The sequence below is a fragment of the Schistocerca piceifrons genome, chromosome 1 (genome assembly GCF_021461385.2).
Source record: "Schistocerca piceifrons isolate TAMUIC-IGC-003096 chromosome 1, iqSchPice1.1, whole genome shotgun sequence".
NCBI lineage: Eukaryota > Metazoa > Arthropoda > Insecta > Orthoptera > Acrididae > Schistocerca > Schistocerca piceifrons.
Genome location: NC_060138.1, coordinates 1,145,833,861 through 1,145,859,339, shown reverse-complemented (window position 1 = coordinate 1,145,859,339; position 25,479 = coordinate 1,145,833,861). Strand labels below are relative to the sequence as shown.

The following is a 25,479-nucleotide window of genomic DNA, read 5'->3' as shown; positions in this document are numbered from 1 at the left end:
AAGTTTGAAAGTGTATTGTTGCAGGTGATTCGAGTAGAATTTGGCGTGCGAATTTTCAGTATTTCATACGTGGCTACTGCTACAGCTGAAAACACCCACGCTACCGAAATATAGTGACAACACAAACTGTGGGAATTCCAACATCATATTATTGCGTTGGATAATCTACTGATGGAACGAAACACTGACTTGATAATCATAATACTTCCACTGCCTGCTGCGCTGTTTGTGACAGTGTTGTAAATGCTGCTTATTGAGGAATCTGCTGCCACATGACTGAACGGTATCGCATCAAATTCTGCAGCGCGAACAAGTCTTTGCGGCTTGAACGACCCGGTTTCTCGTATGTTTGCATCCAAGCCCAATTGTGACATCTTTCTCTGTGATTTTCGGGCGCTACAACGCGTTTCTTCATTGGATTATATGCACGTCTGAAAATACCTGAAACAAACAAAAAGTGTTTGACAACCAGTCACGAACTGTAAACATTATGAAACTCGAGCTTTCCCGGCGAATCAACAGTGTGTATTGTTCTTAGGAGTCCAGCTGGGAACAGTCGTTTACAAAACGCGACATTTCGACAGCGCAACGTGCCGCCATCTACAGGATCACCTGTGGATGACGGCAAGGTACGCTGTCGAAACACCGTGTTTCGTAAACGACTGCACCGGTCTGCACATCCGAGACCAACACAAACCATTGGGAAACCATGCTGTGGGAACATAAAAGGCAATTTTGTATTTCTCATAAGGATGGTGCAGCTATCTGAATGCGCCACGTGATAGCTACGGAAAATTCGTTTACAAATCGCTGCGCGGTCTAGGGTGCCTTGTCACTGTCCGTGCGACTCCCCCCGTCGGAGTTTCGAGTTCTCCCTCGGGCATGGGTGTGTGTGTTGTCCATAGTGTAAGTCAGTTTAAGTTAGATTAAGTAGTGTGTAGGCTTAGGGACCGATGACCTCTGCAGTGTGGTCCCATAGAACCTCACCACAAATTTCCAAATTTTTCTACCAGTCGCATAATGACGTGAGCTGCAGAGGAGGACAACAAGTAATGTCCATCATGTTGATTTCCAACGTAAATCTCCGTGGAAATAGTGTACCGAGTGTACGCAACTGATAGAGAGAGGAATTTGAAGCCATACTTGGCCAGTTTACTTTGTAAATAGCGTCGAGAGCTACAGCGACCTGCGAATGGAATAAGCTGCTCTTTTTCTGTCAGATATTCAGAACGTACGTAACTGGCTCTGCTGTTATGTGTGAAATGTTCAAATATAAACCGAACTGGTGTCAGTTTGTCTTTTTGTTTACGTTGTGGTCCAGTGTTTATGTAATCGAACCTTATGTACCTCAGAAGAAACTGGAAACGCTTCAAAGTGACTGTTGTTGGAGAAGCTTGAATTCTCGTTCTCTATGTATTCCACATGCTGGGAATTTTTCCGCGACCTGAGAGAATGGATCCTGCTAAAATCGAAAGGTCAATGATGGCTTTTACTTCAGTCAAATAGGCAGACCTGTCATTCTTATTCTTTTCCTTATCTTTACCAATTTTTATGTTTGTACTGACTGTAATAGCACTAATAAGTGTGATATCTATTAGCGTCGAGAAACGATGATCCCAATCTTTACTCCAGCAAGACGAGTTACGATATTTCTCCTTCTAGCTTTGACTCTCTGATTGGCAGGAGCCTTCCTTCATTTTGTACTCTTATGAAAAAATTAGACAGGCCTGAATCTGCACCATCTGAATCACCAAGATTGCTCACTTGTGATATTATCCTCAGACTCGGTACAGCAGTCTGACACAGAATCAGAAGACAATCCATCTACAGAGGTATATTCGGCTGAAACAATCTCAGTGAAACACGTGGAAGCGTCTTCTTCCATCATCTGTTACAAAAATAAAATCAATTAACGAGAATTTCAAATTCAAAGGCTTCAACTGACAGGAAAGCGTGTTGGTTAAGTGTTGAGAATGGATAACGACTGCACTCTGCAACTTGCTTTATTATAGCGATTTCTTTATTCCTCTCACGCTCGTTTAGTGCCAATTTTAATAACCTATCAATCACGGATCAAAAATATGCTATCTTGATTCTTTAAGGGTGCCAAGTCACGCATTTAGAAATGCTGCACACTGAACTTAAGGGACACCTCCCGACAATGTTGGAAGAAACTGAGATTTTTACACACTGTTTACAAGAGCCTGACAACATTAAATCATCATTAACAGCGTATTTTTATAGAAACTTTGAAATTCTCTTCCAACTGTCCACTTGCCTGCACGGTACTGCGAAACTGCGCGCTGTGCAGCGCCACCAAGCAGAAGCAAATGCAGTTAATCATAATCGTCGCACCCTGTTTCCCTATAACTTAAGTTGCTGCATGGAATTTCGCTGTTATAATTTATTGTTTAATACTTTTCACGGTCTTATACTTACAATGTTTCCATTTTCTAACTCATAATGTTTAATGACACTTCATGTGGTTCTAGGTCCTCTACATAACTCCACCTCTGTAATTTTACAATGTTTATATTTTTCACTATTTATACATCCATTGTTCTAGGCCTATACTTTTAATAATTTAACGAAAAAAATCTTTACAGAATTTTATTTTTGTACTTTCAGAGTAAGAATTTACGACGCTATACTTCCAAACTTTGACAATTTGAGTGTCTTCAGGTGCTTATTCAGGTTTCCTTACTTTATTTCCAGTTTTAAAATCTACTGTTTTATCCGCCTTTTACAGCTCTACGCATCCATTCTCGTATCTTAAGAGAAGGCTTTTACATTATTGGCTTTTTGGAATTTTAGTGTAAAACCCTTTCTTATAGAACCCCAAGCATCCTCAGCCCCCCGCCTTCCGCCACCCTTGCCTTCTTTGCCCACTCTCAATCCCCCCTCAGTTTATTTTATAATTTCACTATTTCATCACTGATAAAATGAAATGAAATGAGCGTAAAGCATTGAAGACCGGGAGGCCCCATCCGGGGAAGTTCGGCCGCCGAGTGCGAGTCTTATTTCAGTCGACGCCACATTGGGCGACTTGCGTGCCGGTGATGAGGATGAAATAATGATGAGGACAGCACAACACACAGTCCACGTGCGAAGAAAATCACCAACCCGGCCGTGAATCGAACCCGGGCCCGTTGCATGGGAGGCAAACAGGTAACCACTTTTTTTTTTGTTCGATGTAGTTCGTTGCGTTTGGTCTGGGCGGACGTCCCAAGACATCCGTTCAAGTTGATCGTTGATTGATTCCTTGACTCAGTTTTTTTATTACAGAGAGCACGCAGCCCACGGACCGAAAACGCTTCACTCAGCTAATCAGACGGACATTTCATCACTATTTCATACCCCTTATATTTTATATAAGCGTTGTTCTGCACTATTGGTGTTTCAGCGAGAAGTTTTACCTGATTATACGTTCTGTAATTTTAACACGACCTCTCTTGTTAAAGTCATGACATCCCTACCAATCCCTCCCTTCCTTTCCACTCCTCCAAACAGCCTCACACCACCTCCCCTCCCCTCTCCTACCACCTACCTCCAACATATAATTATTTAAAACATTGATTGCAGTTGCAAAATACAGTACTCTGATATGTTGTTCTGAGTAGACAAGACGGGTTGCTGATGCAGTTACTTAGGTAAATTATATATTCATGTACAGTGGTTTTCTTTTCTACTATTGTAAAATATTAGATGGTACATATTTAGTTTTACTTTGTTTCAGATCTGAAGGTGACCCAGAGTGCTCGAAACGTGTAATCGAATTAAGTAAGTATGCAGCTGAGACGGAACAAAAAATAAGAATTACCTTAAATATCTACTCGTACAGAGTAGCTGAGTTCTTCAAATGTTCAAATGTGTGAATTCCTATGGAACCAAACTGCTGAGGTCATCGTTCCCGAGACTTACACACTACTTAAACTAAATTATGCTAAGAACAACACACACACCCATGCCCCAGGCAGGACTCGAACCTCCGGCGGGAGAGCTGAATTCTCTCAGGAGGTTTATGTCGACTATAGTAGTCAAGTTTTATAAGCCGCGAGGGAGAACAGACCTAACAAAGGATGGTAATATCTCTGACTATGACGTCAGTGCATACATTTTGCTTAGACTGTAAGTGCAGAAGAAGAACACACATTATAGAGTTAGAAGAAAAAAAATCGTTCTTGATCACAATAATATTTTTTTAGAATATTTGGTTTTAATGGTAGCCGGTTTCAATCTTGACGATTATCGTCATGTTATTATGTTCTCTGAAATGTAGATAATATTTTCGTTAAAGGGCGACAGGAACAAAGAGAAGTAAGTGATAAGAACATGTAAACAGAAAATTTATAGCAACATACAGGAAGGTTTGTACCCTTAGATGGTGTGCAGAGACGTCTAGCGGAGGACGAACACATAACAAGAGACATATTCGTCGAGTGCTGGATAGCATAGGAACGATACGCGTTAAATAATTGGGAGTTCCGCCCGTCGCCTATTGCATCACCACAGAAGGTGCCAATAAGGCTATTTATATGAAGATAATGTACGAAAAAGCTTGGAATAATCAGTCTTGGTGCATTATAGAAGAAAATGTATAAAATAGAAGGTTAAAAAATACATCAAAATTATCTACTATATACATTAGTTACACGTGAAAAAATATAGATAAAATGCATAGACAATCTATAAAAATCGATTGTAAGAACTGCCGCTGCCACCTATGGGGCACTACGTGGAAGAACAACAAAGTCGTAGCGTCGTGATCGATGTAGAGACGACTGTAGGCGACGCCGACAGTTGTCATGGAGATGGGCGCCTTGGAGCCTATCGTCACCTAATATTGACTGACGATACATTATGAGGTCTATCCGGAAATCAATTGACGTTTTCATATATCGTGGCGGTGGGCAGGGCTGTAGCCACCATCTTGGTGCCTTGACGTTCCTACACTCGGTACGCATCCAACGGTGGTAGCGGGTGGTCTGTGTCTTTGCTCTCTGTGACAGGTTAAAACGTGCGCTGAAGTAGAAAATCCCGCCACTTGTGAGCTGCGTTCTGTGATTACGTGTTTGTTGGCAAAAAATTAAAAACCAATTGAAATTCATCGCGCGACCTTTGTGATGTGCACGATAAAGAATAATGAGTGAAGGCTGACTGACGTGTTGGTACATTGATTTTAAAAATGGCCGTACTAGTGTTCACGGTGAGGACGGTTGTGGTAGACCTAGCCTTGCGACTGACGAACTGGTGTTAAAAATGAACGATAAAATTCGTGAAACTCGTCGTTTCACGATTACAGAACTTTCGCAACATTTTCTCAAATTTCGCGGAGTTTGATGCATGAAATTGTGGTGGATAAGATTGGTTACCACAAATTTTGTGCTAGATGGATTCCAAAAACCGCAAAAAGAGAGAGTGAATGCAGCGCTAGAGGAAGAAGATAACAAGAAACATGGTAACGAAGTTGTCGATCGTATCGTAGCTGGGTACGAGACTTGGGTGAAGCAAGTCAACTCCGAAACAAAAAGGCAGTCGATGAAATGGCAACCCGCAAATTCCCACAAGAAACCAAGGAAGTATTTTCCGACGCTGTCAGCAAGAAAGATCATGGCTGCTGTGGTTTGGGACTTGAAGGGTGTGATTCTCGTTGATTTTGTTGAACGTGACTCAACAATTAACTCGGAAATGTATTGTCAAACAATAACAAATTTAATGCGAGCGTTACAAAACAAGCGTCAGGAACACCTAGCAGAGTTTTTTTTTTTTCCCCACGACAGCGCACGTGCACCCGAGATCTCCTGCGGTGTTTTGGGTGGACAGTGTTTGATCATCCACTATACAGCTCGGATTTGGCGCCGAGCGGCTGCCAACTCTTTCCAGCAATGAAGATATGGCTCGCTACACAACGCTTTGATACTGACACCGAACTGGATGCCGGTTTAAACCAGTGGTTGCAATCGTAGGCGACAGATTTTTACAGAAACGGATCGAAAAACTTGTGCCGCGGTATGTCAAATGTGCCTATTTGAATAACGATTACATATAAAAGTAGTGATAATGGAATGTAGTCAAATTAAATCGGGTGATGCTGAGGGAATTAGATTAGGAAATGAGACACTTAAAGTAGTAAAGGAGTTTTGCTATTTAGGGAGTAAAATAAGTGATGATGGTCGAAGTAGAGAGGATATAAAATGTAGACTGGCAATGGCAAGGAAATCGATTCTGAAGAAGAGAAATTTGTTAACATCGAGTATAGATTTAAGTATCAGGAAGTCGTTTCTGAAAGTATTTGTATGGAGTGCAGCCATATATGGAAGTGAAACATGGACGATAACTAGTTTGGACAAGAAGAGAATAGAAGCTTTCGAAATGTGGTGCTACAGAAGAATGCTGAAGATAAGGTGGGTAAATCACGTAACTAATGAGGAGGTATTGAATAGGATTGGGGAGAAGAGAAGTTTGTGGCACAACTTGACTAGAAGAAGGGATCGGTTGGTAGGACATGTTCTGAGGCATCAAGGGATCACAAATTTAGCATTGGAGGGCAGCATGGAGGGTAAAAATCGTAGAGGGAGACCAAGAGATGAATACACTAAGCAGATTCAGAAGGATATAGGTTGCAGTAGGTACTGGGAGATGAAGAAGCTTGCACAGGATAGAGTAGCATGGAGAGCTGCATCAAACCAGTCTCAGGACTGAAGACCACAACAACAACAACATAAAAGTAGTTTAAGAGAGTATCTTTAAAATGTCTATAATAACATTTAGTTTTTCCATATTGATGATTTTTCATTTCAAAACGTCTGTTGCTTTCTGGACAGCTCTCGAATAACAGAAAAAAGTGCCACTATTATCGTGGAGTCCTAGGCTGACCGCTTCTAAAATGAGAGACACTGGTCGGTTCATCGGTGTTCCTGTCACAATTTTCCGGTACATCTTTGGCTCATTGGATTAGATTAGATTAGATTTTCATTCTATAGATCGGTGCTGAGAAGATCCTTGTGGATGTGTAACATGTCTTTTTTTTTTTTAGCTGAATTAACAATACTAATAGTATGAATATATACATCATTTGTTTCTATTAAAAAATTCGTCAATGAAGTAGAAGGAGTTGGCCACTAGTAAGTCTTTCAGGCTCCTTTTAAACTGATCTTTATTTGTAACTAAATTTTTTATGTTTACTGGCAAATTATTGAAGATGAGTGTTCCATTGACGTTCGTGTTTCCATGGTCAACGACGGCGTCCGTCATTGGTACAACCTGACTTGTCGTCTACCTCACCACAGACGCGCTTTATGGATATGCTCCACGTCGCCCGTCTTTGGGACAATTGATGGCGTCTTCGATATTCATCTTTGCATCGATCACTGTGCTAGGACTTTATTGTTACTTTCACGTACTGCCCCGAGCTGGCATTTACGGTTCTGATAACCGATTTTATTGTAATTACCTGACAATGTCAGAAGAAGAGTGATCTCTGTATCAATGTAAAAATGCTTCCAAAATAGAATTTATGTTACCCACATTGAAGTTGACACATACGTACTTGAGAACTGAGCCTGTTATCGACGGTCATACATATGACAGCAGTGTATGTGCTTTATCTGATGTATCTGACACCTCTGTCCCTTGCTGGTACAGTAATGGCTTTTATTTTAGAGTACTTAGTGTCGTATGGAAGTGTCTCTTCTGTGAATTTACCCTTATGTTTACAGGGGCCAGATGGCAATGTGCGTCTCCGAAGGGCTTTGTGATTCACGTATCCGATGGTCTGAAGGTGGCAATAAAACTTTGTTGAAACTAATAACCAGAGTATGTATCAGTTGCGACCAGGGCAGTAAAACTATTTTGGAAGCTTCTCTACATCGATGTTTAATGACTGTTTGTGCTTTTTAATCTTTTTTATTAGATTTGATTCAGTTTTCATCCCATAGATCCAAAAATGAGATGACTGTTGTGCGTGTGAAACAAGTTAGAAAATAGAGTAGAAGGAGTTGCCTATCAAAAAGTCTTTCAAACTGTTTAAACTGTGCTTTACTGGAAACCACATTTTTAATGGTTGCTGGCAGTTTATTGAAAATGTGTGTTTCTGAGTATTGGACCCCTTTTTGGACCAAAGTAAGTAATTTCAGATCTTAATGTAAATTTTTCTTATTCTCGGTATTGATACTATGCATTAAGCTATTTGTTGGAACTAGAGATATATTACTTGTAACAAATTTCATGAGGGAATAAACATACTGAGTAGCAGCGGCTGGAACATAAAGTTCCCTGAATAGGGTTCAACATGATGTTCTTGAATTTACACCACAAAATAGTCTTATTACACGCTGTTGCACGCCAAAAACTTTTGCTCGGTTTGTCAAGTTACCCCAGAATATGATTCTGTATGAATAATTGAATGAAAGTAAGCAAAATATGCAAGTTTCTTTATAGTTACATTCCTGTATCCGAGATCATTCTCACTGCAAATGCAGACTTGTTTAGGGGCTTGAGCAATTCTGTGGTATGCCCTTCCAAACTGAATTTATTATCGAATTGTAATCCCAGAAATTTAACACTGTCGACCTCTTCGATTTGCATGTTCTCATATGTTATACACATGCTGGAAGGAAATCTCTTACAGGTTCTGAACTGCCTGTAGCGGGACCTTTCAATGTTTAATGACAGCGAGTTAGCTTTAAACCATTTATTAATGCCAGTGAAAATTTGATTATCAGCCATTTCTAAACCTGCACTTACATTGCTTCTTATTGCAATGTTTATACCCTCTGCAAACAAAAGAAACTTAGCATCTGACAACGTAACAGACGAGAGGTCATTGATGAACACAATTAAAAGCAATGGACCCAAGATGGAACCCTGAGGAACATCATATGTAATTAATTCCCAGTCACATGAAGACTGACTGTTTACTGCATAGGTATTTTGCAACGACACTCTTTGTTTGATGTTAGTTAGATTTTGCAGCATTGTCGATGATACCATAATGTTGTAATTTACTTAAGAGAATGCTGTGGTTCACACAGTCAAAGGCTTCTGACAGGTCACAGAAAATGCCAGAAGCCTCTAATTTATTATGAATTATTATAATTATTTATATTTTATTTATTATTTTATTTTATTTAATTTATTTTTGTTTTTATTTATTTATTTATATTAATTTTTATTATTATTATTTATTTTATTTAATTTATTATTTAAATTTTATTTATATTTTATGTGCATATGTATTATATTACTATAATAATTGAATTATTATAATGAATTAAGTACATTCTCACTCTACATGTAAATAGCTCTCTCTTAAGACGGATACGGATTTAATCTGCTGTTATATATATTTTCCTTTACAAAGACCCAAAAGCTATGTAATTTCGCCTCTCTCGTTTAACCCAGGAATGTTTGGAGGAGAACGGATGTAAAGTACTGCCAGAAGTGACAGAGTTACGCTACGCTACGCTCCGTTCCTGAGCCGAGTTCCCGAAGAGAGGCCAGCCTTGCAGGGCAGCCGTCTCACCGCGTGGTCACTGATCGGCTACAGCGTTCCGTCACGGAGAGGAGACGCTACTCGCTGAAGAGGCGGTTTCGCAAGGGGAGAGAGCGGCAGCGCCTACCCACAGCCATCTCAATCGCCGCCACAACAGTACTGACAGAAGCCTTGCGAAATCACAGAGTTTGCGTATTGGTACCGTCAACACAATCCAGAAGATAGCATTGGCAGATAAGTGAGAGAGCTTAACGGCTTACGCATCCAGGTTGCTGACAAGATTAATATACATCACCATCAGTGTTCTGCCCTAGGGCAGGTCTTCACATGTTGCTCTCCGTTCAGTCCTGCTACCCTCTTCGTTTTCTCATAATTGTTTCCTGTTCCTATACTACCACCATCTGGTATCTTCAGTGTCTTCTTCTTCTTCGTCTTCTTCCATTCACTGTTCCTTTCATAGCATCTGTAACCGCTCTTTAGACAGCGGTTATACAGAAAAGAGTATCGTATTAAATTAAATTCTGTAATACAAAATGACCTAAGAGCCAATAAACGGTAGTAGCATTTCGAAGTAATGTTGTTGTTGTTGTTGTGGTCTTCAGTCCTGAGACTGGTTTGATGCAGCTCTCCACGCTACTCTATCCTGTGCAAGCTTCTTCATCTCCCAGTACTTACTGCAACCTACAGCCTTCTGAATCTGCTTAGTGTATTCATCTCTTGGTCTCCCTCTACGATTTTTACCCTCCACGCTGCCCTCCAATGCTAAATTTGCGATTCCTTGATGCCTCAGAACATGTCGTACCAACCGGTCCCTTCTTCTTGTCAAGTTGTGCCACAAACTCCTCTTTTCCCCAATTCAATTCAATACCTCCTCATTAATAATGTAATCTACCCATCTAATCTTCAGCATTCTTCTGTAGCACCACATTTCGAAAGCTTCTATTCTCTTCTTCTTCAAACTATTTATCGTCCCTGTTTCACTTCCATACATGGCTACACTCCATACCAATACTTTCAGAAACAACTTCCTGACACTTAAATCTTACTACTTTAAGCGTCTCATTTCCTAATCTAATGCCTACAGCATCACCAGATTTAATTCGACTAATGGATTTCATAAGATTTCCCAAAGCTATCTTAGCGAACCTCTGCCTGTTTCCGCATTTTCGATTGGAAAAGACAAAGTTTGATGTGACAAAATACATCTGCGTTATCGAAACTGACTGTTAGGATGAGATAGGAAGCAAATCTTTCAAAACGAGCACACTCAGTACAATATGACTTGCGCAGTTGTGGTGAGTTTCAGACAGTCCAACACCTTTATTTCTGCCCTGATTGACCACCCAGTGCAACGTCGAGAATCTCACATCAATAAGCCCTAACGCACAGATGTCACCCTCTTAAGCGCTGAACTATGCTACCGAATACGCTTTGATTGGCAATATGTAATTTGTAACATATAAGTCGTGTTGTAAGTGCCAAGGGCGCAGTAGAGTTCTACTACCATAGCTTTCAGAATACTATAGGGCTCCAGTCCCCAGCTCCTACAGTCATCAGGAGGGAGCCAAGTAGGATGCGGTGGTAAGGTCCTAGTTACGGTCGAGGGTGCGAAGGAAACATCATGGACAATCACACATTTATTAGGCAATAATACAGGTTTGTGTTACATAGTTTCGTGCCTCGGCTGTGCCGGCGGAGCAGTGTCTCTTTAGTAGAGGAAAGCCGGAAGGCTCAAGTCACAGCAATACGACCAGCGCAGTATCTGTGTCTGCCACAGGAACGGGATGAGGAAAAGTGGCGCTCACCCACTCGAAGGCGGATGTCGGACAATGTCCAGGTCATGTAGGTCAAGCCTCCAGCAGACTTACAGGGTGATGGCGGCCTCTGCGCTCCATCATTGTTGCTTCGGAAGACTCGTGGTTCCATAGACGATCGAAGACAGCTTGGCGTGCTGACGGTCGACGTCCATAGCCTAGCCTCCTCTCTCACTGGAGTTTTTTTTTTCAGTTGCTGCTTTGTTTAATGACCCACCGTCTCATTGCTTATGGTGTCTGTGAATGCCTCTTGGTTGCTGTGACTGGGTTCGGGGACCGAGGCGGTAGTGTAATACTACCCCGGCACCCGCCTCCACAAATACTAATCCAAAACCATTAAACAATGAAGAAGAAAAAAGTGTTCAAATGTGTGTGAAATCTTATGGGACTTAACTGCTACGGTCATCAGTCCCTAAGCTTACACACTACTTAACCTAAATTATCCTAAGAACGAACACACACACCCATGCCCGAGGGAGGACTCGAACCTCCGTCGGGACCAGCCGTACAAATGAAGAAGAAATTCTATTAACTACGAGAAGCAAAGATGGATAGAGGAAGAGGTAAGGGAGGACAAAAGAATGTGTGTCCCATTACCGATTTGGAGCGGCGGTGAGGGTCTTAGAAGGAATTCAAGTCCGTGACGGCCGCTCCCAATTTCTATTCGCATCCGGTCGTTAGCTCCTTCTAGCTGCGCAGACGACTGAGCCTCTCCGGTGGTATTCCCCGATCTACTCCCGTATCTGTCGGGTTGGGCTCTGTACAGCGGAACCACAATTAAGATCCTTCTGGCCAGGCTGCACGTCGCTGCTCACCAGGAGGCAAAGGTCCCTCGGAGAGCTACCTGACATTAAGCACCTTATCGACTGCTGACCTGGTGGGACTGGACCAGTTGGTTTTCTGGAAGACAGCTAGATGTGTTTACATTGTATAGGGTTTCCTGGAAGACAGCTAGATGCGTTTACATTGTATAGTCGCTAGTAGTCTTATTTATGGATTCTTCCGTAGCTTCAGAACAATTCCATATTGAGGGTTGAATAACACTTAGGCGGTTTTTTGTTCTACTGATTTTTGTTTGTATCAACTATATTTCGGCTTATTAGGCCATCTTCAGATAACTACAGGCTATTGTTCAAGGAGCTTGTGTTCCTCCGAACCGAACATTCTGGACTAAGATACAACGCACTTACATACGATCTTTAGTTGTGCTATTGTCTTTGGAATTGTCAAACAGGTCTTTTGACTTTTTGTTCTCTAAAACCGTTCTTTAACATAAAAAATTACATTTTATGGTTTGTCAGTACCATGTATAACAACAATTAGAATTATTTAGTAGGCAAATTATAAGAAATATACAATTTTTTGGTTTTTGTTGTGAACAGTTGCACTGGACATTAATTGTTGGTTGTACAACAGCGATCTTTTCTTTGGCGATTACAACTTTGTTATTAGAAAATTATACATTAATATATACCAAATATTACATTGTTACAGTTGAGTTACATTTAGGATTGTAAACACGTAAGGGACATTACATTATAATGGAGTGTGAATTTGTTTACTATTGGGCTGGTTCAAATGGCTCTGAGCGCTATGGGACTCAACTGCTGAGGTCATTAGTCCCCTAGAACTTAGAACTAGTTAAACCTAACTAACCTAAGGACATCACAAACATCCATGCCCGAGGCAGGATTCGAACCTGCGACCGTAGCGGTCTTGCGGTTCCAGACTGCAGCGCCTTTAACCGCACGGCCACTTCGGCCGGCTTTACTATTGGGACAAATGGCTCTGAGCACTATGGGACTTAACATCTATGGTCATCAGTCCCCTAGAACTTAGAACTACTTAAACCTAACTAACCTAAGAACATCGTACACATCCATGCCCGAGGCAGGATTCGAACCTGCGACCGTTGCAGCAGCGCGGTTCCGGACTGAAGCGCCTAGAACCGCACGGCCACACCGGCCGGCTTACTATTGGGACACTTTGTGGTTAGTAGCAGGTTTACTTTAGTGTGTAAAGTTTAAGAGTGGTGATGTGCTCAGTTGCAATTGGTCATTTAGTACCAGCTGGGGATTTAGGGCTAGGTGTTTGTTAATTTTAAGTGATTCTAGTACGCTGAGTTTTCTGCCTTTGTTGGCTATATGTAGCACTTTGTGTGTGTTAGATATTTGTGTCCTCCTTTGAGCACATGTTCAGCAAAGGTGGAATCTGATTTATTTAATCTCCAGCTGCGTTCATGTTCAGTCAGCCTTGTTGATATGGCCCTGCCCGTTTCACCATTGTACAGTTTCCTGCAGTTAGTGCAGGTTATTTTGTAGACCCCACTGTTGCTTAGTTTATCTGTTTTGTTCTTTCTGTTAAATAGGAGATTAGCTGTAGTATCTCTAGTTTGTCTGATAGCTTACCTAGATATGGTATAGTACACCAGTTGGTTTTTGGTGTAGTTGTTATTGCAGAGGGGGCATAAATGTAGGGCAAGATTTTTCTTCTTTGTTTCTTGTGCAGGATTTTGTCAACTAATTCAGAGTTATAGCCATTGTCATATGCAATATATTTAATGGTGTCTACTTCTGTTTGGAAATTTTGTTTTGACATTGGTATAGATGTGAGGCGATGTACCATTTTATGTTAAAGAACAGTTTTACAGAACAAAAAGTCAAAAGATCCGTTTGACAATTCCAAAGACAATACCACAACTAAAGATCGTATGTAATTGCGTTGTATCTTAGTCCACAATGTTTGGTTCGTAAGAACACAAGCTCCTTGTAAACAATATGCAGTAGTTATCTGAAGACGGCCTAAGAAGCCGAAAACTACTTCATACAAATAAAAATCAGTAGAACAAAAAACCGCCTAAGTCGCTAGTCCGATGACAACTCTTCAGATGCAGCCTCATCCCCGTCCACCCTGTGAACTTCCTGTCATCTTGCCTTCCGTGCGATCTTGTCATCAAGTATTGTGTGGGTTTGGAGATATTGTCAGTTAGTTTATTAACGGTTGGCCATTGTTCACAGTTGTAAATCATGTCTTTGGTGGTTTGGTCAATGTTTGATGTATCTATGAATAGTGTGTGTCTTATGTTTGTGCATTGTCCGCGGAAAAAGATGATATGTTCAGGAGAACCTTCTTCCCCACATGTGCACCTAGGTGTCTGCCACAGACTCACGCGGTTCAAGTGCATGGAACAAGGGCCGTCTCCCGTTAGGAAGTGTACCATACCACGGCTGGGATCGATATGTCTAAGTTTTAGTCTTTCACTTATGTTGGGGAAGTAGTTGTATAGTCTCCGGCCCTTATCACTATTGTCCCACTCAACCTGTAAGGTATCCAGTCGCCACGTCTTAAGTTGGCTTATTGTTTGTATTGGTACACCAGTGATCTTCCGAACCTGGTCTTGTCTCCCCATCTTTAGCTAGTACGTCGCCGCTCTGTATCTTATTGTGAGATCTATCGGGAATACTCCAAGTGGCACACACAGTGCTTCAGCTGAGGTGCTACCGAAGGCCCCAGATAGTCTCAATAATAGGATTCTCTGCCCACGTCTGACAATTGTCTTGTTAGTCGATAGGCTTAGTTTGTGTGCCCATGTGCTTGCGGCGAAGCTTAGTACTGATTCGAAGAGAGCACAATGGTATGTTCTCATGACTGACAAGAGGAGTCTGAAGTAGTCCGAGTTTAGCCTTGCCAGTTTGTGGAATATTTTTTTTGCTTTGTCTGTCGTGATTTTTATGTGCTGTAAGTTTAGTTTTTCGTGGATGTGGATCCTAAGATAGCGCGTGACCTGCGATCATTTAATTTTGGTGTTTTTGGTTTTGACTGTGGCGTTCCTCTGCAGGAGACCCTTCAGCAGAGTGTACGTTATTATGTTTTTCGCCATCTTGAGCTTATTGTTGATGCACCATTGTATGATGGTCGTAGTGTGGCATTGGCTCTTTCTTCTAGCTGGGGCCTATTGTTCGCAGCTATTGCCACCATTAGATGACCGGCGTAAGTTTCAACCCCATCTCTCATTTCATGTCCCTCCAGTGTCTGGAGAAGGAGTTCCAATGCGATGTCCCAGAAGATGGGACCACAGATCGGCCCTTGGGGACAACCTTTCGTGATACATTTGATCACTTTCTGGCTGTCCATTTGCCAAACGATAGTTCTATTCCTGCAGTAGTTTTTCAGAGAGTTTCTGGTACCTCTAGATGTCTTAACCTCTGGAACATTGCAGGCAACCATATATTGTCAAATGCGCCTGCAATGTCGACCATGATTGATTTAGAATATCTGGAGGGGGTTGTGTGTACTATCTCGAGAGATCTGTTTATAGCATCATCGGTTGATTTACCAGATCGAAATCCAAATTGGTGTGGGGTAAGGCCATGTAGGATTCTGTGTGCCTGTAATCGTTTACAGAGCAGTTTCTCTTGAATCTTGGCTAAGGTATTTATTAGGCAGATTGTCTCTATGACTTTGGATCTGACGGATCTCTGTCTAGTGATTTCTTGATTATGACTGCTTTTGAGATTTTCCATACTAGAGGTTCTCTACCCAGCCTTAATGCATCGTTTAGCAGCGTAGTTAGAAATGGAGTGATCTGTGGTGTTATTTGATTTAGTCCTCTGAGTGGATACCGTCTGGCCGGGTGCTTTTGACTTCTGTGATCGCTAGCGCGACTTCTTCCTGTGCAAATGGGCAGGTGACTGTATTTGTGTAGTATGGTGTATTCTGTGTGTAGAACCGACTGACGTTAGGTGTCGTCATCAGTATTGTCGTCTGGTAGGAACTTATGCAGCAGGAATTGTGCTGTTTGTCTCCATCCGTTTGGCACTGTACCGTCGTCCTGTCTCAGCGTACCCATAACTAGTGGGCTCTTTATTTCTTCCGTTATTATTTTGTTGGGTTCCTCCCACATGTTTGTTTGCGTTTGTGTCGCTACTTGTCTGTTCCAGAAATCAGTTCTAGTCTTAAGTAGTTTTGTTTGTTCCTGTCCTTGGCTTCCGAATACGCTTGTAGTCTTATTTGTCTATCCCTTTCAGCTATAGTACGTTGGTATAGTTGTCTGGTTCTTCTTGTCTCAAGTTTAAGTCGAGTTAGTTCGTTGGTCCATGGTATTGACTGTTGTTTTGTGCTATGAATTGTTGGAATTGAAGTGTTTTGCGCGAGTGTAATGATTTCTGTGAGTTTGCGTGCCATTTAGTCTACACTACCTGCAATGTCATCTATGTTCTTCTCTCACTGGACAGTTGCAACTGACGAAAGGGCTGAGACTACGCAGATGGTAATCAGCACTCAGCTATCAGCAATGCGACATTTGTTAAGACGGGTGGAGTATTTATGTTAGCACTTCCCGTGCGTTCTGTGGTGGTTGGGATAGCTATGACATCATGTGTCCTGGTTTTAGCTCGCTGGCAGCTCTCTTACTGTCTTCAGACTTTTGCAACTTCTCCTTTCAGAGGCTTTTTCTGTTGGTTCGACACCAGAAGACTTAATGTTGCATTATCCCTAACCTTCCTTACGAAACTCTGCATTGTCACTAGTACGACGGTGTCTCTCGGCTTCCATGATGTAATTATGTTTCGCTTGCAGACTCGGGCTCTTTGTCGTTCCCCGGTTCTGCTACAGCTTCCGTCTTTTCCACAACTTGCTCAGCATTTCCCCCTAGATGGCAGTCTACTGGTCATTGACACAGGCAGTTCGGCTTCCGGGAGCTGCAAAGGAAGAACTTAGTTGAATTTTTAATGTCCGCCAGGGATACTATACTGGGGCGTAACAATACTTTAACTCTTCCAAGTGATTAGTCTGCTTATAACGTAAACTGGAACAGTAAGCATTACATACATTGTGAGACCCACGGAGAGGGCCGTCTATGATGTAGAAACAAGTGAAGAATGTACATTTTTTCTTAAGCTCAGTATGGTGAAACGACTTAAAATCGTGAAATATTACTGAATTACTTTGGTAGTATCAACAACACTGCTACCTAATGAAATAAATTTAAGAAATTCTTTGAAATTACTTCTCAGTGAAGTAGAAGAAACTACCCAACAGTTAAGCTAAACTAAACTAAACTCCGTCCGGACAGGCCATGAGGCCCAACAGTACTGACCGGCCGCCGTGTCATCCTCGCCCTAGAGGCATCACTGGATGCGGATATGGAGTGGCGTCTGGTCAGCATACCGCTCTGCCGACCGTATGTCAGTTTACGAGACCGGAGCCGATACTTCTCAATCTATTAGCTCCTTGGTTTGCCTCACAAGGGCTGAGTGCACACCGCGAGCCAACAGCGCTAGGCAGACTGGATGGTCACCCATCCAAGTCTAGCCCAGCTCGACAGGGCTTAACTTCGGTGATCTGACGGGAACCGGTGTTGCCAGTGCGGCAAGGCCGTTGGCTACCCAACAGTTATGCTCAGGCAAATTGTTGAGGTCATTATCTACCCATACTTCTTACTCTTTTCTGTATTAATCACAAGCCCTTGTAGTCTATATGGAGGTTGTTTTAGTCCCAGTTTTATATGCATGATTTTCACAGTGTTTTAATAAAGGCGAAATATTCCTGACAACAAATAACATTAAAGGAAATACGTTTTGCGACTAAGTGCTCAAAATTCCAAGTTTTTAGGAGGTCTCTGGAGCATGTTAAGAACTAACACCACAAATAATTCCTACAACATGCTTGTGTGTAATAAACATACTCCCATATAAGCTGAGTTTCCCAAAAACTTAGCCCACAACTCATTAGTGGACGAAAATATTGAGAATAAACTAGTTTCTTGATTTATATAGCTGTAATCACGTGTACTTAAATTTTAGCTAAAGTAACGAGATTCATATTAAAATGTGGGACTTCCCGGAAAACTGAATTCTATGTACTTTCACTCCATTGTTTGAGTAGATTATTTTTTTAGCCCGTGGAGTTGTGAGAAAAGCACTTAACTGCACTTACTGAATATTACCAAAATCTGTTAATGTAACATTAGTTTTCAAGTATTTGTTGATGTTTTCAAATACTTCATCACCCGTCTTTTCTATAAGACCAGTAGTACCATTTTTTGTTCCTATACTTGTTCCATTTGCACAAAGAGCAAGATTTGCATATTTCAATTTTTGCATGAGGAAACCACGGTTAACACAGTCTAAATCCTTATTCAAGTAACAAAATATTCTCACATGTAATAACCTCATATTCCCAGTTGTAATAATCTATCATTTAGAGATTTTGTTGTATCATGTATCAAGACATTTAGTCAATTCAGTTGAAAGTCTTTTGCGAAACCCAGTCCTTATATTCAGCTTATCAGGGACAAATCTGCATTCGATGGAGCGAGGTTTTCTCAAGAACATAATCTGTCATTGTAGCGAGTTATTATGACTGACTGGAAATTCTCTTATGTAATTTTATAGGCCAAGTGTTTGTTTACCCAGAAGGGTATGTGAATACTGTAGATGCTTGCCTCAAATTCCCTTTTAAGGAACAATCGAGTATCAACTTCCTTCCCTCTGAAGTGATGTTTTGTTTTGGTTTGTATTTTACGATACTGAGAAAAGCAACTTTTCGATGAAACTGATGCTGGAGAGCTTGCATATGTCTAATCGAATATACGTCTTGGTGTGCAAGCGGATGCTCCATCTCTTCCCAGCAGCCTAAATTCACTTGTTTTGAGCCAGTTCATTTGAATGTGAATTCACTTGTCAAATAATCGATGCAGAAGAATGGACCCTCTCACTGATAAACCTAATTACAGGGGTGGACAAAATTATAGAACCACTAAAAACACATTGCCATGGATAACAGCTTGTAGGAAAACCACTGGAAAACGATAGAGAGCGTCCACTCGTCTCGGAATGGACAAATACTGGTCCTGCACGGTTTTCAAGGGAATCTTATAGAATTTTTCCTGCAAAATAATGGCTAGTTCAGGTAAAAATGATGGCGATGGTTGGCAATCACGCAACCTACTCTCCAAAGAGGACCGCAAAGGCTCAATAATATTGATATCTGTTGACTATGATGGCCAGGTGCGATGTGACAATTCATCCTAGTAGTCACAAAACCAGTCCTGGACGATGCGAGCAGTGTGAACAGGGATATTGTCTCCTTTGAACACAGCATCACAATTGGGGAACAAAATGGCCGCACAATACGCCAGTGATGCTGCCTTGCAGACTAATCATGGAGCCCATGGAATACCACGCTATGGCTGCCCATATCACCACCGAACCGCCTCCATGATTCACTCTCCACAGCAAGCAGTATGTATCGTAGGCTTGGGACGGCATAGTCTCTGTTAGAAGTTTGAGACTCATCCGAGCAAATGACTTTCTTTCATTGGTGCGGATACCGGGTTTTCTGACGTCGTGCACCACGTTTTCTTTTTACGAGCATTTGTGTCACTTATGAAGGCTTTTGGTGTTCGAGCTCGCCCTGCAAGTTTTCCTGCTTGTGAGGCTCTCTTCGTGTTGTTTTGGTGCTGAGACGGCTCACTAGTATGACACTTTGTTGCTGTCGTACTCTTATTTTTCATTATAATCCTCTTCAATGACTATCCGTCACGATCATTCAACACACATTTTCGTCCTCGTTGTGTCTTAGCAGATGATGTTTTTCGGTTTCCACGTATGCTGTGTAAATACTGGATGCGGTGCCTCCTGAAACACCAAACGGTCCATTGATAAGTGAAGCACTCGCCATACGAGCTCCAACGACTTGCCAATGAGTGAAATTGGCTTAGCTCCAATGTAAGGCCCTCAAAACTGCACAGAACACTGTTCTGACCACGACTGACACTGGCAATGTACTGAGGACATTGCACAGGTGCCGTTCATTGTCAAACATCTCATGCAGACTTGCCTAGCATCTCCATTTATGCTCAGGCATGCACTTCTCACGGTGTTTCCATATTTTTGTCCAACTCTTGTCCGTCTCTCAAGCCTCTTAACCAATGTGATATCAAATGCTAGATATCGAGATAAGTGACTCAAGAACTCTTGAGGGAAACAGTGTTTTACAAAATCTTGCAATTACCATTCAAGGAAGTTTTATAATATGAGAAATGCAAAGAACTGTATATTGTATGTTAACCAGGGACCTAGAAACGACGGAGAGGCTCCGTCCCCGCCGCAGCCGCAGTGGTCCGCAACCGCGCGACGACTACCGCAGTTCACTTCATCCCTCCGCCGTCCCACACCGAACCCAGGGTTATTGTGCGGTTCGGCCTCCGGCGGACCTCCCCCCCTCCCTCCCCCTTAGGGAACGTCTCACACCAGACGAGTGTAGCCCCTATGTTTGGGTGGGAGAGTAATGGTGGTGTACACGTACGTGGAGAACTTGTTTGCGCAGCAATCGCCGACATAGTGTAGCTGAGGCGGAATAAAGGGAACCAGCCCGCATTCGCCAAGGCAGATGGAAAACGGCCTAACAACCATCCACAGATTGGCCGGCTCACCGGACCTCGACGTAAGTCCGCCGGGCGTATTCGTGCCGGGGACCAGGCGCTCCTTCCCACTCCGGAAAGCCGTGCGTTAGACCGCTCGGCTCTCTGGGCGGGCATTCAAAGAGTACTTCATAATGGTTCCAGAATATACCTCAGGATTTCTCGGACTGTGGTCCGAGTTTCCGAAACGAGTCTATGACATATGTGTCTATGGTATTTTAAGCTTTGTTCACTTCATACACATAGATTTTGGTAAACTATAAAATTGTAGCGTAATTTGCTACTAATGTACACGGTCCATAGGTTTGGAAACGGTGTATGAGATGTTCGACTTTGTACACTCACAGCACAGGTCTCATGAAACGATGACATAGTCCAAACATAGGCACGTAGGACTACTCCCAGGAGACTTCATGGTGTGTAACATCACCTCTGGCGGTGACAGTCGCTTCATTTTGGCGATGAAGAGATTCCACAAGTTTCTTCAGGCATGCCTTATTCAGTTGAGTTTACAGATTGCTTCTCTTTGTTTTCAAATAACCGGTTTCACGCCAGCTCCTCATCTTTAGGCGATTTGCTGTAGCTATGGAGCAATTTGTCGATACGGAACTGTAAGTTCACCGTCTGTGAGTTATGACAGTGATGTTATAGTTCCGTATTGACAACTTAACTCCGCAAGTGTAACAAATGATCTGAAGATAGGCAGGTGGCTCGAAACCGGTTATTTGAAAATAAAGAGAAGCGGTCTGCTGACTGAAATTGGACGATTTTGCGTAAGTAAGGATCGTGTACACTCCCTTACGTATGTAATTTTGATATTCAGTTGAATCCCCATATTGATGGTTAGATCCCATAGAGCTACCAAATTGAGGAGAAGTTTTGTGTTTGCTGAAACTTTCCTGGCGGATCGAATATTCCATCATTTCTCGAGCGCGCATCCAAAATATTTTTAATTCTTGTTCCGATATTTCAGTTGACAGCCTTTCAGCCATACTCAGGGTTAGTGCGGTTGCAAGTTTCTAAATCATTTGACATACTGTGCAGTAAACGTGCATGTTTCAAAGGTAACACAATTTTATGGATGACAATGCGCGACAGCATCGAACAGCTCAGGTGGAGTAGCTCTTGGAAGGAGAGGATATTCGGCGAGCTGGATTGGCCTGCCCAAAACGTTAAGCCTCCAAGAGTAAAACAAAGAGCAATCGCAGGTCAGCGAATCCACAGTGTTACGAAGTATAAAGCCGTTACTTGATATTTGATTTCGTGTTCTCTCCTGCAGTTACCGAAATGGTTTTTCTATCTAAGTCGTCACATAATTTTTTGTTTTTTAAATGATTTATATTGGCTATATTTCGTGTTATGTTGTTTTTCTACATGTTGAGTCATCCAGCCCCCTTTGTAATTCTATAATGGCGTTTTCAGCCTTTAAACTGTACTTCTAAGGTGTGCTGCTGTCAAATACAGCATTGCCTTTTACTTCATGTACTAAATAATGTCTCACAATATTCATCTGTCTATATTTTGAATGCTAAGCAGCCTATTTGTATTTGCAGGTGCTCTTGGTGTGATGTTCACCTGTCCGCAATTGCTAAAGTGGGCGCCTCAGTCTGTTGCTACCTGTGACTTGACGTGTGTGAGCAGCCCATAGTGGCTTGCCTTCCATGTATTCTTTTTTAAAATTTTGTGACTAAAACTTTATTGCTCGAAATTTATTTTATACGTGACATGTAAGTAGTGTTTTTTTCTTGTGCTATTAGTTAGTACTTACACTTATATAAAATTTTTTCCCATAATTTTTGTACTTATGTTGTAGGCCAGTTCGAATGTTTTACTTCTGATGAATGCACTCATAGTAGTTCCGAAACCAGGTCAAAAGACCTAATTTTTGCGATCGAAGGCTGTTACTGCTTTAATTTCACTTTGTAAACGGTTGCTGACCAAGCAGCCATGTTTAAAACCTTAAGATGTATGTTGTTGATTATAAAGTACGGCATACGTCAGAATACCAGACAGCGAAGACTTAAAACAATATTTCCTTTGAGAGTGCCGATGTGAAACGAGGGGTTTCCATGATTTTTCGAGCTGGAAACCCTCGCTTGGTTGAGAAGGTTATTTGCTAATTTGCTACTTGTATTTGCATGGCTCCCTTGGCCACTGGATCCCAGTAGGATGAGGCTGTAGCCAGTATTTTAACGATCCCGTAATCCTTGGAAAGGCCAGTGGAAATACGATGCTCAGCCACGGCAGATTTTTTAGGCCATAGAACGCGGGTTTATCGCTGGTATTTACGTCAACGTTACTGTACAATGCGTATTGTGCGCCCTACGTGACTTTCAACCCACTCTCATGGAATTTCATATATACCAGTCTTTCTTGGAAGCAGGTAATCCTTCATCCCAGAAGAGCTGCCGTCTTTCCCTACGGAAGGAAGTCCACAACCACTTTCTGCTTATATACTATGCTTGCAGTTTTTGAAGCGATATTTCTCACATACGGTATATAGACTTTAGACTTTACATCCTTGCTCTTCTTTTGGTTGGTCCAGTGTATGCACTTTCAGAGCTATCGACCGATTGTGAGCTGGACAATGATAATAACGAGGTTGCATCGAAGTCTACGGCCTTTCTGCTTTAAGCAGGAATCATGTCCAACAGGATTAGTCATATTCTGCGGGAATGTGGTGTGGAACGTGTTTTTCGACCACCGTGTAAGATTAGGTGCCCTTTAGCATCTGTAAAGGATGATCCTGCTTTGCATAAGGCAGGTGTCTGCACACTCTTTGAAGTTGTGGCGTGTCATTGGTCAGACTATCAGAACCGTGGAGGATCGGTGTACTGAACATATGCGTCACACACGCTTACAACAACCGAACAAATCTGCTATTGTAGAACATTACTCTCTACCTGGTCAAACACCAGAGAGACAGAGTTTATGCTACCTCGCCCTTTGGTTACTAATATTCACTCTCGATAACTTCTGACGTTGGTTGTCTTCGGTCGTATAGCGGTGCTATCGTTTACATTGTGTGTGTGTGTGTGTGTGTGTGTGTGTGTGTGTGTGCTTGTTCTGTTTGCGCGTACGTTCTACATACCGATGATTAAATTTCCTTGAACAGCGCTGCCTCGATTCATTTGTGGCTTGTAAATGTCAGTGTGTGCACCTGTCGAAATATAGCAGTTATCGATGATGTCACTCGGTCGCACTCCCGTAAGTTATTTGAACATTTTATACTTCTGGAGAAACTCAGTTTTGAAATTAGATGTTGTTTAGTTCTTATTACTGCACTGTGCCTTTCGCGGACATTTGCAGCGTTTACAGTTTGGCCAATACTGTATGTTCTGATTATATGCTGATCGAGCGCAGTCTCTGGGCTACGCCTAAGAAGTAACTCTATGCAAACCGCCGCAACGTACTGCCCGGTGGGTTGCAGCTCCACAGGCGTCATTCTTGAGGAAAGCTACTTACAAGTCGTAATATAGTCTACCCTTGCACTGTGCGAGGTATACGCTGAAAAAATGTAAAATACCACGGTTCTAAAAATAAATGGAATTTGTTTGGATTTGACAACTACTTTCTGACGTTTTCACAATTGATTGATGTGTAGTTAGTTGGATTTGCTCCGGTAATTTGTTAATTATCGTCATTTAAGCATTTTGTGTGAAACAAAAAATTAATTTGACTAGAGAACATTTCTGGGGTATGATTTTTCACGATTTAAAATCTTCATTAACGCCTAAAGCAAGTGAAGATCGGCTTAGAAGTGAATTTCGCGAAGAAGCCCCAGCTAAGGAAACAAGTTATAATCGGTACTACGAATTCAGAAGTTATTGGTTTTTTTCTTAGTGATGAATTTCTTGAAGGACGCTCAAGAATTGGCGTTGTTGATGAAAATAACATCGCTGTTCAAGCAATTTTTGAAGAAAAGCGACGGACATCTTATTAATTTTTTCGTGTGACATTGGGCACTGGTATGAACCACATCCAAACACTTTACATCAACATTTAGATGTGAGAAAACTATGTTCTAGATGGATTCCACATAAAATGAATCCTAAACAATAACAAAAACTCATTGACTGGTGCAGAAAACTCAAAAAATAAAAATTTGGTTTGAAATATCGCTACTGGTGATGCGTCTGGAATTTATTGTTGTTGTCCTGAAAAGGAAAGTCAATCGGGGCAGTGGATTCTCCGAACAGAACGTAAGCCTACATCAGGCAAAGGAATAAGCAGTGCCTGCAAGAAGATTATTAGTTTTTTTTCTAAAGCGGGCCTCATGGTCACTACAACATCAGAAAATAGGTACAGAAAAGTCTGTTGGCCGCAAATTTTGGAAAAAGTCCGTGAAAAACGTCCGAAAGGATAAATAATCTTACATCATAACAACGCATCGACGCACCAGAAAAGCAAGCAACTGAGTAATCAGGTGCCCTAAGGATCAGTCCCATGGATCCTCGATCTTACAACCCTGACATAATACCATGTGATTTCTTTTCGTTAATCGTAAAATAGGGGGAATCACGTTTTCGTCATCAGACATAATAAGAAAAACTGGCTTCTAATGTGCCTCAGGAAGAGTGGCATTATTGATTTATGGACTGTGTAACTTTATTCATCTCTATTCATGAGTTATTAGGATATTCGTACTGCATATAATAAGAAATGCATTCCTCAGAACTACTCAGTTTAGCCGTTAATAATTGGTACATCGGTTTAAACAAATTGAAGAAATATTCACAAAAACACTC

General features: G+C 41.7%; 1 protein-coding gene across 1 annotated transcript in view; it reads right to left on the bottom strand.

Moving 5' to 3' along the window:
- Positions 1-250: 250 nt before the first annotated feature.
- The window catches only part of LOC124778710, a 188,921-nt gene continuing 163,692 nt past the window's right edge, over positions 251-25,479 (bottom strand). Inside the window, exons 8-9 of the mRNA XM_047253662.1 lie at positions 18,254-18,440; positions 251-441 (exon numbers count right to left, since the gene is read on the bottom strand). Coding sequence (XP_047109618.1) covers positions 251-441; positions 18,254-18,440 — 378 coding nt within the window. The remainder of the gene's footprint in view (positions 442-18,253; positions 18,441-25,479) is intronic.